Here is a 13904-nt window from a genome sequence, read left to right as displayed (position 1 = left end):
CTAGAAAGGATCTGAAGGACTCCTCTTTAAACTCTTCATTTACAGATCAGGAAAAATATTCCAAGTATAAACCCATGATCAAATTACTCACAAAATGGGACACAGGAAGAAAATAAAAACTCTGGATAGAATTATGAATTAATGTGTACTAACAAAAGGGATATGCCTACTCAACAAGTCTCATTTAAAGGAGGGTAACAATGCTCTGTCCCTTACCTGTCTTGGCATTACCATGATTACAAAGATCTATAGCTCTGTCAGAATTACTATGGTTGATAAACTGGCTGCTCCAATAAATAATAATTTACCATTGCCCAGAAAGGTTCCTACTTAAACTTAAGGTGGAAAAAAAATCACAGATACAGTAACAAAGACATTTTCCAAAATAAAAGTGAAATTTTAAAATACTGATCAAACTATGGCACAAAATCCAGAAAGAATAAAGAGTAAGCTAAGAAATCAGAGTAGGTAAAAATATAGTTTTACGTAGGAAAATTGCCATAAGCGAAGTCTAAAGGCCACAGTATTTGAAAGTTTCATCAGAGAGGATTATTTATCCAAATATATAAAAACCTTCTAAAAATTGAGGAGAAGGGATGCCTGGGTAGCATAGTCAGTTAAGCATCCAGCTCTGGTTTCGGCTCAAGTCATGATCTCATGGGTATTGAGGTCAAGGCCCTATCTGGCTCTGTGCTCAATGTGGAATTTGCTTGAGTTTTTCTCTCCCTTTTTCTCTGCTCCTCCCCCAAGCTCGCTCACTCTCTCTCTCTAAAATAAATAAATCCTTAAAAAATAATAATAAAATAAAAATAAAAATTGAGGGGGGAGAAAAGGAATCTATAAAAAAATGCACACAAATTATGAACAAGTAGTTCACAGAAAAAGAAATGCAAATGACCTTAAACATATAAGATCAGCATTACTGACAAGAGCCAAGATATGGAAGCAGCCCAAGTGTCCAAAAATTGACAAATGGATAAAGAAGAGATGAGACAGATATATAGATAAATATACATAGACATAATGGATTGATATACATATTTCCATGGATATATACATATGATAGAATATAACTCAGCCATAAAAAATGAAATCTTTCTATTTGCAGTGACATGGATGGAGTTAGAGAGTATAATGAGTATAATGCTAAGTAAAATAAGTCAGAAAAAGATAAATACCATATGATTTTACTCATATATTTAAGAAACAAAACAAATGAGCAAAGGGAAGAAAGAGAAAGAGAGAGAGAGACACAAACCAAGAAACATACTCTTAACTATAGAGAACAAACTGATGGTTGCCAGAGGGGAGGTAGGTGGAGAGATGGGTGAAATAGGTTTGGGGATTAGGGAGTGTACTTGTCCTGATGAGCACTGGGTGATGTATGGAATTGTTGAATCACTATTTTGTACACCTGAAATTAATAAAACACTGTATGTTAATTAATGGAAATTAAAATAAACCCTTAAAATTAATTAACTAAAACACATGAAAAGATGCTCTATCTTGTTCACAAGAAGAGAAATACAAATTTAAAATACACCAAGTTACCTTTTCTTCTGTATTTAGATTAACCAAAACTCAAAAATTTGACAATATACTCTTATGACAAAGTATATTTATGGGAAAAAGGGCCCTCACATACATTGTAGGCAGGAATGGAAAATGGTACAATTTCTATTGAGATTTTGGCAATACTTAGCACCTTAAAAATATGCCTTTACCCTTTGATCCAACAATGCCACTTCTAGGAAGTTTTCCCAAAGCCACAATGGCAAAAATACAAAATCACATATGTACAAGGACACAGAGTACAGCACTATATGCAACAGTTGCACACAACACAAATGCCTATCAACAGGGACTAATTGAATATTCATCTACCAGTGGAATATTATGAAGCTGTAAAAACAGAGAACATACTTCTTAGGAGGATCTACAAGGCATATATTACTAGGGGGGAAAAGTAAGCAGATAATGCATTTGTTTTTATGGAGGGATAAACCCAAGCTACTAAATATGATACCTATAAGAAAGGGAACTAGGGAGTGCCTAAGTGGCTCAGTCAGTTAAGCATCTGCCTTCTGCTCAGGTCATGATCCCAGGGTCCTGGGTTCAAGTCCTACACTGGGCTCCTTGCTCAGTTGGGAGTTGGCTTCACCCTCTGCCCCGCTTCTCTGCTTGTCCTTTCTCACTCTCTCTCTCTCAAAATAAATATTTTCTTTAAAAAAAGAAAAAGAAAGGAAGGAAGGAAGAAAGGAAGAAAGAAAAAGAAAGAGAACTAGGGTAGAGAAAAGAGGAATGAACACTAAACTTGTCTGGATATCTGTGTTTTATAGTACTAGTTTTATGTTAATGTTTTACATATAATAAATCAAATCCAAATGGGGGGAAAAAAAGCAGTTTGGAAAAACTGGAAACAAAATGAAACAAATCAACTATCAATTAGATATCAAGGTGGAAAGCTAACCATATAATAAAAATGTTTCACATACCTTTAAAATGCAATAATTCTATGGTACTTGTAATCCCAAGTGGAATATAACTAAAGATAAAAAAGAACTGCAAAGAAATCCTAAACACTATTCAGGAATCATATTGTTAATAATAAAATTGGTATAATCTGAAATCAATATATGTAATATAGGAGAGGGGAAAAAAGTAATTACATTAACGACATTAGGTTCCAAGATTTTCAGCAAGACAAAAAGACCCAAACATAAAAACAAATATAAAAAATTAAATTAAAATATAAGTATCAGTGTGAATTCTGTATATTTAAAAATATATGTATTTCCTAACTCTGGCCACTGTAAATCCTAGAACCATTGACCAACCTGGCACCATGAGCACCTCTAGCACCCAGACTAGGGTCTCTAAATACCATCTCCCACCCAAAGGAACCAGGGCTTTTTTGGTAGCCATTAATGTATAAATGATGAAAGAACATGTTTTACCAGAAAATAGGGAAATGAATTATCAAAGACTACTGATCATGTGAAGATGGACAGGAGCCAACATAAAGAGGTGCCACTGACCAAAGGCAGAGCAATTTCAGTATTTAAAAAAAAAAAAAAAGACTGCAACAAATTGAAACAGTTTAAATATAGTCAAGTCCATGAAGATCTAAAAAAAAAAAAAGGCAAAACCCCTCATGGTTGCCTTTGGAGATTGGTAGGCCACCACCTCATTACTGTAGTCTGAAAACAGGGAAAGAATTAAGCATTCTTCTTGCCTTTCCTGTACAAGCTATATTTCATATAGCTGATGGCAGTCAAATAGCTGGTGGGGTAGAGTTCTTCTTCATAGAAGATTTTTAGCTAATACTGAAGGAATGATAGGATTAGAAAATCACCATTCTGCAATCCATAATGCAATAATGGATATAGGCAATCTAAATCCATAAAAAGATTTCACCATTAAGTGAAAAGCTCATGGGGAATTTCAGGATGGATGGATTGGGTTAATAATACCTGAACGCATTACACTCCTCAATCTTAACACAAGAGAGCTCAGACACTTCATGCCGCTCTGATAATTAATGCAATAGATTATCTACTGCATCACCTAGGAATCGTCTTCACCCCCACAAAAAAATAAATAAATTTAAGGTTAAGTCTGATCTTCCAGAGCAGAGCTATTCAACAGAACTTTCTGCAATTATTGGAATATTTTATGTCTGCACCATTTAGAGGGTAGCCACGAGGCACCTTTGACTATTGGGCACTTGAAACATGGCTAACAAAACTAGGAAACTGAATTTTTAATTTTATTTCATTTTAGTTAATTTAAATAGCCAGAGCTGGCTGGTGGTTACCATAGTGGACAGTGCAATTCTAGATCTAACTACTGGTTTAAAGGGAAAGATGTACTTGTTAAAAGGATGTCATGCAGAAGCATTAAGCTAAATCTAGAATACTAGGGGGAAAAGGGACACAAGGGAACTGACCTATTAAAAAAGATTTAAACAATGTATCAACCAAATACATCATGTGGACCTCTATGGGATTTTGATCTAAAGGAGCTAACTGTAAAAGGTCATTTCAAAGGGACAGATGGGGAAATCTGAACCCAGACTGAATACTAACATGGAATTCTTACAAATTTTCATAGATGTGATGACACTAATCCACTTTTATAAAATCAAAAAAGCAAATTTAGCTTTCAGAGGAAAAAAAAGAAACAACCTAAAAATAAATTCAATCTCTGCAACCTCTGTTCATGTTAGCTTCAGATGAATTTCAAATCAAGCTGACTTTTTTTTAAAGTAGGTAACTCTGGAGGCACCTGGGTGGCTGAAAAGGTTAAGGAGGCAACTCTGATATATCAGAGTGGATTACGGATGCTGTCCAGTGGGCTACCACTACTACATAAATGAGAAAGGGAAGGACAAAGCAAAGGTCTTCTACCTTCTAATGGGAGGAAAATGGCACAGTACAACTAACATATACAATTATTAGAAATGGTTTTTAAAAAACCTGAATCTACATACATTTTTACGGGCAGTGTGAATGTCTAATGTTTATGAATCTAACCCATTTTAATTTCATTTTTACTATACTGATCATGGATAGTGACATAGCCAAAGGGCAAGAAGCTGCACAAATCTAAAGGCGGCACTGCATTTCAAGTAAGAAAATACATGTATTTTGTTATACCATTAAGCTACAGCTATGATTAAGTATATGTAAATATTTGAAAGTAATATGTAGTTGATGATCCTTATTATGACTTCCTCTTCACATCTATAAAATGGAATGCAAGCACGAGGGGAACTCTGTAACAGCAGTGTACCTATCCTACAATACTGTTTTATTAAAGGAGTGAAATTGAAGGAATTGCATGTAAGGCTCAATGAAAACTATTTCGTGCACATAAGGGTACCCTAAATGTAAATGAAAACCAGTCATTGACAGCAGACTCATTTTTACTCTGATGTTGTAAGGAATGTAAGAAAAACACTGAGCCTAGATTTACTGTCCTCAAATATCTTCACGATTAAAGTGCCCCTAAGGAACTGTCCCCTTTTAAACACTCAGCCTATCATTCATCTCCCACCCCTGATTTGTATGGATCAATCCGCAAACTCAGGCCTTCTGAACTTCTTCAGTCCTTCAAGACTTCTGCCACATTTCCGTACCTCTTGTACTAACATTAACTCACTTTTTAAGACTTGCTAAAATTTCCCCCTAAGTGAACCGGCATCACGTGCGGTCAATGGCCTACGTCACAACAATGCTGGGAAGCTAACCAGATAAGGCAGCCTAGGCGGGAGGGTTGTGCCGGGGGTCCCTCCTCTGCAAAGGAAGAGCGGCCCGCAGCTGGCTCCGCCGCGGTAGACGTGGACTCGGCGGCAGCTGCTCGCACCCCCCGCCGCCCTCCCGCCGGCCCCGCCTCTGGGGAGGGGCTGACCACCTGGCTGGCCGGGACGGCGCGCCGGGCAAGGCCATATCCGCCTTCGCGGGTCCGCAGGGCGTACGCGGGGAGGCCGACGGGCCCAGCGCCGCAGCGGACCCGGGCCGGCGAGGGCGGGCCTGGTGGCCAGCGGGCTGCTGCGGAGGCCGGCCCCGGGCCATACGGCCGCGCAGTCCGCGGCGCCACCGCAGCCAGAGCTGCCTCCGGACCAGGACACGCCCGCCCCTCGCCAGTCCACCGGGAGCCCATGCGGTTATTGGGACCGCGCGAGCGCGCCCCCGAGACTTCCCGCCGTTACCTCCGGCCGGGGGCGCGCACGCGCGTCACCGCCGACCCGACGTCCAGCCTCCGGCGTCGCCACGTTCGTTCCGCCCACCGCCCCCTCACTTTGAATTGAAGAAGTGTCCTCCCAGGCCTCCCCTCCGTGCAAGAATATGGGCTCACCCACATCCGGGGATCGGTGAGAAAGGCGCGCGGGTCACGTGAGGCTGAGAGGGCAGGGCTGTGTGGAAGCGGGTGCGGCGCTGGGTCCCGCGCGGGTAAGGTTTTCCCGCGCCCCAAGTCTTGGTTTTGGAGGGACGAGGATGCGTGGGGTCCTTAGCGTCGCCCTTTCCAACCTTTCGTCAGTTGAGGCCGATGTCTCGCTTCATCTTCACAATCACTTTCCTTTCCGCACGCCATGGAGAGTGGAAGGGCACTGGTGGGGCAGTTCTGGACCTCCCCCGCTTCCACATTTGGTAGATTCAACCGGAAGCCGGGACGGGGGCGGGCCCACACTTGTATACGGATGGTGGTGGCCTGCGAGGGTCAATTCTAGCTAGGTAGAAGGTCGTCTCGTTTAATTCCTGTGATTCTGCGTTTGTAGAATTGCAGAGCACAGGAGTAGGGTGACACGTGCCGCGGGTTTGGGAAAACCTTGTAACGGACAGTGTGACAAGCTCCCAGTTGGGACCATTCGCTGCGCCAAGGGAGCTAAGGGACTCCAGGAAGGACGGGTCCCGTGCTCCCCCTGGGTCTAGGAGCAGACCTCCTGCAGGAGACGACCTGGGAGCCAAATTTTTTAGACTGGAGTTTAGCTGGAAACAAAGGAATTGTAACGAGCGTTCTAGGCATCGGAACTGTTACATGTGTAAGAAAAGTTTGCTCAGGAAGGTGGTAGTGTTTCATTCTGTCGAGTGTGGCAGGTGCTTTGGACAGTGGCTGTGTCCTGGACATTGGCTGTCTTGATGCTTTCCACGCTGCCAGACCCTGAAGAGTGAAGGCACCGTAGGGCCTGACTCTGGAAATGAGATGTTAACCAGATGAGCTGACACTAGTGTTGAGTTTGAAAGGAAAATAAGCGTTACTGAGGAGGAAAAAGGCTTTTAAGTGCAAAGGCTGGAAAGTATGGCAGGGTTAGTGGTGTTTGGAAAAGGGACGGTGAGAAAATTTTGAGGCCAAATTTGGGAAAGATGTGCTGCAAAAGCACATCTTTGGGAAAGAGTCTGCAATATTTACACATAATAATTGTAGACACTGATACCTGAGAAATCTGTTACAAAGACTACCTGACTTGTTAGGTGGATCATAAAGACAAGAAGGAGACATTCAAGGGCCAAATGCTCACTGAGGCTTGAAAAAACTTGACAGAAAGGTGGAATCTGTGTATGACTGGGAGAATTAGCTAGTTCTGATCAACTGGAAAAATGAGGGTATTGCAGGGGACAGAGCAGCAGGGACACAGGACTGGCAGCAGGAAAAAGGGCTCTTGTGGGACAGGAATTCCAAAAATATAACTGGAACTGTGTGTACATTTTCTAAAGACAATATCCTTATACTTGTTTTGAGTTATCCATGGGGTAGTGCTGGATTAATTCTTGAGTGAAACATCAAGGTTTCAGCTGTTTCACTGGTAGCCAAAATTGCTGGGCACCTTCTGCTTCAGTTTTGCCTGACTCTTTACCATGGGGTTAAAAACTCTTATCCAACCCCAACCTGTAATAACTATTACCCAGGCATTAGGGCTTTTATGCAGTCATGCTACTGGGGCCAAGCATAGGTCTGTATGAAGGAGTTGGAGTCTACCCCTAAAGATTGTTCCTTTTACGAATGTTTGTACCCTCAGAAACTAGGAGTGACTGGGAGTGCCTTTGGTGCCACTGGCTTCCAGGCCATCAGGATGACTGCTTTGTGACAGGGAACACAGTAAAGTGAACCTATGATGGAGCAGCAGAGCCCGCACTAGGAAACGGAATCCAGAGGTAGGCTGCAGATGTTTAGGAGAAAAAATAGTCAGTCATGGCCAAGGAGCTAAATAACATCTTGACCACTTGGTCCAGGCGTTGAAGGGAGTACAGCATTAAAAGAGGAAAGAACCCCAAAGGGAAGCAGAAATGAGCAGCAGGGGGTCCTGCTGCTGTTGTTCACCTGCTGCAGGTGCTCCTTTCAGAACTTGGATTGGGCACTATTTTAAGAAAGACAGTTTCCTTTAAAAGTTCAGCTGAGGATTTCTGTCAGCTCTGTAGTTGGTCACTTCACATAGCCCAGTTCATTATCTCAATACGTTCATTTAGCTCCTATGCCTAGGAATGCTAATATTAAAGCTGAGGCAGGTAGAGACTTTTTTGTAAAACATAGTGCAGAAAAAGGCTAACAGGGACAGAGAGGAGACTTGGTTATTAGGGATTCATTGAAGGCATTCTGAACAGGGAAAGGTGAATATGCAAATTAGGAGAGAAAACCTATGTTCTAGATATACTGTGGCCTTGTACACAAGGCTTCTGTCACACTGTGACACTGGTCTGTCAACTAGGCTATGTCTGCTGTCTGTCCTGTATGGGCTATAAAGCACCCATGGGTTGGGGGAAGGGAATGGGCAGTAGGGAGAGACTGGGATCTTAGAACTAGATTGTCACCTGACCCAAATGAGAAGATGAGTCTTTCCCATTTCCCAGGGTGGTGTTATAGCAAAGGATACATGCAGGCTAAAAAGCCTGGGGAAGCCTATTGCTCGATTACATCACCTCCTCAGCCTTCATGCTTAAGAAATAATCTCTTTGACTTACAGATCTGACAAGATCAAAGCTGCAGAAGAATGGACAGTGAGGTACAGAGAGATGGAAGGATCTTGGATTTGATTGACGATGCTTGGCGAGAAGACAAGCTGCCATATGAGGATGTTGCAATACCACTGGTAGGCTATAGTTTGTGCCAAGGATGGTGGGTTAAAGGTATGATCTGGTGAACCCTACTAGAAGTAGGATGTCAATGGACCAACTAGTAGGGCAAAGAAATCCACAAAGATGTGGATTCCTATAACTCTAGAAGACACTGAATAGTTTGACTTTTTATTTGAAGAGAACTGTAGTTCAGAGAGTTGATATGAGGAGCTCAGTTAGGGGTCATGCCAGGACTAGACTCAAGACTTCTGAGCTATGTTCTGTCTGCCACACCAAAGTTAGTAAACCAGATGAGAGTTCAGTGTACAAAAGATAGAGAGGAACAAGAAGCAATGGCATTTACAGTATATTTCTTATTTGTCTACCTGTGATTGATCATTTGCTATTTTTAGAGACATTCTCGAAACACACAACTATCCTAGTTTCCCTGGAAAATGTTTGGAAGACAGCTGGGTTTTCTCTTGGATTTAGACCAAACGGGTCTTGGGACACACTCTTCTTTCCCAATCTCTAGAGAACGCTCCTGCAGGGAGTTTCTTGACCCTCCCATAATAAATCATCTAAAAGTTGTTCATTAATTTTTATTTTCAATCCTATTTATGTCATAGAGGCCTAACAAAAAACACAGAGTACAGACTCCAGGGATTGTTTATCTTCAGATCATGCCAAGTGCCCTGAGAAGAGCTATTAATAAAATGCACCTTCCAAGTAGACTGCTGCTGACTACTGAGAAATAAAATTCCGCTCACCAACATTTTCATTTAAGACTAAGAAATGATACTATGCTCAGTGAATAATACACATATCAGATAATAGGTCACAGCTTAGTTCAAGTTTAGAAAAACAGTGAAAAGGGAGTGCACAATGAGAATTCTAGCTGCCACTTATTCAATACCAGTTTTATGCCATGGACTAAGGTTGAAATTTGACATATGTTATTTCTAACTGTTTAAATACTCTTACAGGGGCACCTGGGTGGCTCAGTGGGTTAAAGCCTCTGCCTTCGGCTCAGGTCATGATCCCAGGGTCTTGGGATCAAGCCCCACATAGGACTCTCTGCTCAGCAGGGAGCCTGCTTCCTCCTTTCTCTCTCTCTCTGCCTGCCTCTCTGCCTACTTGTGATCTCTATCTGTCAAATAAATAAATAAAATCTTAAAATTTAAAATAAAAATAAAAATAAATAAACAAATACTCTTACAAAGGTAGTGGTGTTATCTCTATTTTACAGCAAGGGAATAGAATCAGAGAGGAACTTGTGCAAAGCTGGGTAGCCGATAAGTTAGACTTCACACTTAGGTCTGTGTGAAGCCTCTAGATCCTGTCTTGCAAACTTTTGTTTTTTCACTTGGCAGGCACAATTCCTGCCCTTGGGGATCTAGAGAGACAACACATAGAAATAAGTAATTACAGTAATAAATGTTATAAGCCAGGTTGTGAATAATGACATAGGATAGGAAGTGGCTGATGCCTGTTGAGCATCAGGAAAGACTTCAGAGAGATGTAATATTTAAGCTGGCCATAAGGGAGGGCCAGAAATGTAGTGGGGGTAGACAAGGGCACTCTCAACAGAGGGGACAGATATGCAGAGGCTCAGAGTTTTGAAAGGCTTTGGGGGATGGTGAGACATTCATTGTGGACAGAGACTATATTTGTCATCTAAGGTAGGCAGAAAAGATGGGCTTGGACCAGATTTTGAGACAAGTATATGACGCCATGCTTAGACTTCATTCTGAGGATAACCAGGAATGAGTGGTTTTCAAATTAGAAATCTGCCACACTCAAATTTGAGTTTTAGAATGTTAGTTCAGAAGGGAATTGTTAGGGAATGTGTGCCATGGAGAAAGGGGCGAGTGATAGGGCAGAGGGACCAGTGAGGAAGTGATCGCAGTAGTATGGGGAGGAGAACCTGAACAAAGGCAGGTAGGTGGAGGGGAACTGCTGAATTTTGCAGGCATATGGCAGGATTTGGGGACCACTTCTGTGGAAGGGGTTGAGGGAGAAGGAAGTTTCCAGGGTGTAGCCTGGCCTTCTTGTTATTCTGTGTCTTTTCCTGTTTCATGACTCTCGGGGAATGTGCACTGGTTAGCTTTTGTTGCTGCCTAACAGATCTCCCCCAAACAGAGTGACTTCAAACAATAGCTGTTTATCTCATGATTTTGTGACTCAGCTGAGAGGGTCTTCCAGTCTTTCCAGCTCGGCTGATCCCTGCTGGACTTGCTGGTGTTCTGCAGTCAGTCGGCAGGCCAGCTGGAGGCTGGGGGATGAGGAGACTTTTCACACATCTGGTAGGTAGCAGGTCAGCTGGGATGATGAGGTCAAAGCCTCATTATCCAGCAGACTAGCCTAGACTGCACCTGGCCATCTCAGGGTTCCAAGAACAGCAAGAGAAGGACTGTGAGGCTTCATGGAGCTTATCCAAGAATGGGCCCAAGGACACTGTGGCTGCTCTCTGCTAGCCAAGGCAAGTCACTCAGTCAGTCCCAATCTGAAATTGGGGAAATAAGACTCTGCCTTTTCATGGGAGTAGCTGCCAAGAATTGAGGCCAATTTGCAATAAGCCATAATTGATAGTTGTGTTTATGATAGTTTATTATACTTTGTGTTGGTTTCAAAGCACGTACGCATTTTTTCATCTTGGCATTCAGTGTAAGAGACAGTAGTGACCAAATGAAAGATACTGTTTTAGAAGTTATACCACAGAGGGGCGCCTGGGTGGCTCAGTTGGTTGAGTATCTAACCCTTGGTTTTAGCTTAGGTCGTTATCTTTTGGTCCTGGGATCGAGTCCAGCATTGGGCTCTGGGCTTAGTGCACTCAGAGTCTGCTTGGGCGCACACACACACACATGCTCTCTCTCTCTCTCTCTCTCTCTCTAACCTTAACCCTAGCCTTAACTCTCTCTCAAAATAAATAAAATCTTAAAAAAAAAAAAAAAAAAAAGAACACATACCACAGATGAGATGAAATTAAGTTACTCGTCTGTCAGTTAAATAATTCACAAACCAAGGACTTGTTTGTGCTTTGTGAGCTATAAATAATTATTGGAACCAAACTTACTCTTTAGGTTTGAATGTATGATTGCTCTACAGTAAATGATAGTTCTTTGTAATTCATACAAATATGTTTGAGTCTCAATATTATGTTTATAAAACAACATATGTGCTCAGAACAACATGTGTTCAGATACATTTGTACATATTGTAAGTCACTTTATATATATTGAGCATATTTTTGAAAGAGAAAAACATTCATGTGCTGCAAATTGGAATCAGTGGGAAATTGAAAGTCTCAATATTGAATAACAGTTTGTTGCCCCCCAAAAAAGTATAAATTGAAATAATTGAAAAGAGATATATTGGTGTCAGTAAACTCCAGTATAAAGCAGACTCCTGGTAATAAGAAATTTAAATTTAAAATATACGGAAACTACCAAAAGTTCTTACCACACACATTAAAAACATAGTTAACTATATGAGGTGACAGGTGTGTTAACTAGCCCTATCGTGATAATCACTTCATAGTATGTATGTGTCAAATCATCGTGTGGTACACCTTAAACTCACACAGTGTTCTATGTAAATTAAAGCTCAAGCTGAAAAAAACACTATATGTCACATTCCCTAGTAAGTGTGGTCCATGGCTTACCATTCTAAGACAGATGCTAGCAGGGGAGGAACCGGTCATTTGCCAGGATTTGTGTTGCTGTGCTCCAGCACTAGGGCGACACCTCACCTAGTATGTTAACATTTTCAGCCCTCACCACCCACCTCCGTAAGAACATAGGCATGATGGGCACGGGATAGTTTGTTAAAATACATTTCTTATACTTAAGGAATATTCCAGCAAATGTGGTATTCAATGAAAGCAGCCTCCCAAAAAAGGACTTAGTATTGGGTCTTGTCGGTGAGCCCAGCCTCTAGTAATAAGAGCAGCCGTTCCTTGAGCATCAGATGGCTGCCTGCAGGGGTGAGCACTCCATCTCAGTTACCCCATTTAGTTTCACAGCTGTCCTCTGAGGTGATGGCTACTCTTTCCTCTGATTGCCCAAGAGGAGATAAAAGGTCCGTTCATCCTAGTTCTTTCTTTAGGATAGATTTCTGTCAGTTATACTGCCTGTTTCTAAGAACTCAGAGGTTTGATTTCTAAGTGCTCTTGAGTTTTAAGGGGTTTCTTAATGCAGAGTGTACCAGCATTCTGAATGTCTATTGTACCTTTGCAGAATGAGCTTCCTGAACCTGAACAGGACAATGGTGGCACCACAGAATCTGTTAAAGAACAAGAAATGAAGTGGACCGACTTGGCCTTACAGTATCTCCATGAGAATGTTCCCCCTGTAGGAAACTAACACCTGGCTCCTTTCTCATGGACAGATTTTTGAAAAATACATAGATACAAAATGTTTTCTTTCTGTCTCCTCATTCAGATCTTAACATGATAAATCTACACTAAAAAATATACACCCAACTAGTTTTTGTGACAACAAAATGCAGTGTGAAAACACCAGAATGAGAAACCGGTTGAGATTTCTCAGGAATGCAGAATATTTGGCCCTTTGAACCAAAAGTTCTTCATTCACTAGCTTGTGTTTGAACATGACTGGTTCAACATTTGCCTTTCACTCTGATTTTGCTTTACTGTCAGAGTTGTGTCCCGTGACATAGGTGACTGAAGAGATGAGAGGGCCGGGCAAAGACAGAGGAGCCAGGTGTGAGGGGACTGTTAACTTCTCACATGCCTCCCTCTGAACAGCAGTGTAGAGCCCCTCACTGTAGGATGGATATCTGGGATTGTTGGGATTCCTCAGATCCCCTGTGGCATTTTCAAAATTTGGATAAATTCATAGATTAAAGGTTATCTGACAGGTACTTCTGCTCTGTACAAGTTAATTAGGTGCCATTGGAAAGGACCTTTAGCTATCTGGACCACTAGTTTTATTCAGTAACAAGATTTTGTGTTTTCACAGCCCTTTCAGATACAACGGAAACACCATGAAGCCCATGTTCAGTTATACATTTATATAAGAACTTGTATTTTGAGGGGCACCTGGGTGGCTCAGTCGGTTCAGCATCTGACTCTTGATTTCAGCTCAGGTTATGATCTCAGGGTCCTGGGATGGAGCCCCAGGTCAGGCTCCATGCTCAGCAGGGAACCTGCTTGAGATTTCTCTTGCCCTCTGCCCTTCCCCCCACTCACTCTCTCTCCCGCTCTCTCTCAAAAATAAATCTTAAAAAAAAAAAAAACTCCTATTTTGAAAACATGGACATTTATCTCCTGGAATCATTTGCCTCTGTTAAGTGGCATCTCAACGTTTTCTTACCTAGGTTGTGAACTGT

At 41.8% G+C, this 13904-nt stretch overlaps 2 protein-coding genes across 10 annotated transcripts in view; one reads left to right on the top strand and one right to left on the bottom strand.

Moving 5' to 3' along the window:
- Window positions 1-5870, bottom strand: part of LOC111155018 (centrosomal protein 63) — a 58452-nt gene extending 52582 nt beyond the window's left edge. For all 4 annotated transcript variants that reach the window (XM_022515018.1, XM_022515020.1, XM_022515021.1 and 1 more), the window contains exon 1: window positions 5714-5870. In XM_022515018.1, the coding sequence (XP_022370726.1) occupies window positions 5714-5865 (152 nt within the window). In that variant the 5' untranslated portion in view covers window positions 5866-5870. The remainder of the gene's footprint in view (window positions 1-5713) is intronic.
- Window positions 5812-13422, top strand: LOC111155019 (anaphase promoting complex subunit 13). 6 transcript variants are annotated; one of them, XM_022515027.1, is made up of 4 exons: window positions 5816-5875; window positions 7520-7655; window positions 8462-8587; window positions 12791-13422. In XM_022515027.1, exons 3-4 carry the CDS (start codon window positions 8489-8491, stop codon window positions 12914-12916), a joined length of 225 nt encoding a protein of 74 aa, XP_022370735.1. In that variant the 5' UTR covers window positions 5816-5875; window positions 7520-7655; window positions 8462-8488; the 3' UTR covers window positions 12917-13422. The 6 variants fall into 6 exon arrangements, with proteins under 6 accessions (XP_022370736.1, XP_022370735.1, XP_022370732.1 ...); XM_022515025.1 differs by lacking the exon at window positions 5816-5875 and adding an exon at window positions 5897-5954; XM_022515026.1 differs by lacking the exon at window positions 5816-5875 and adding an exon at window positions 6385-6544.
- The last annotated feature ends 482 nt before the right edge of the window (window positions 13423-13904 follow it).

Source organism: Enhydra lutris, unplaced genomic scaffold, assembly GCF_002288905.1.
Source record: "Enhydra lutris kenyoni isolate GAN:26980312 unplaced genomic scaffold, ASM228890v2 scaffoldscaffold39, whole genome shotgun sequence".
Lineage (NCBI taxonomy): Eukaryota > Metazoa > Chordata > Mammalia > Carnivora > Mustelidae > Enhydra > Enhydra lutris.
Note: the sequence above shows the minus strand (reverse complement) of the source record. Positions and strands in the feature narration are given on the sequence as shown.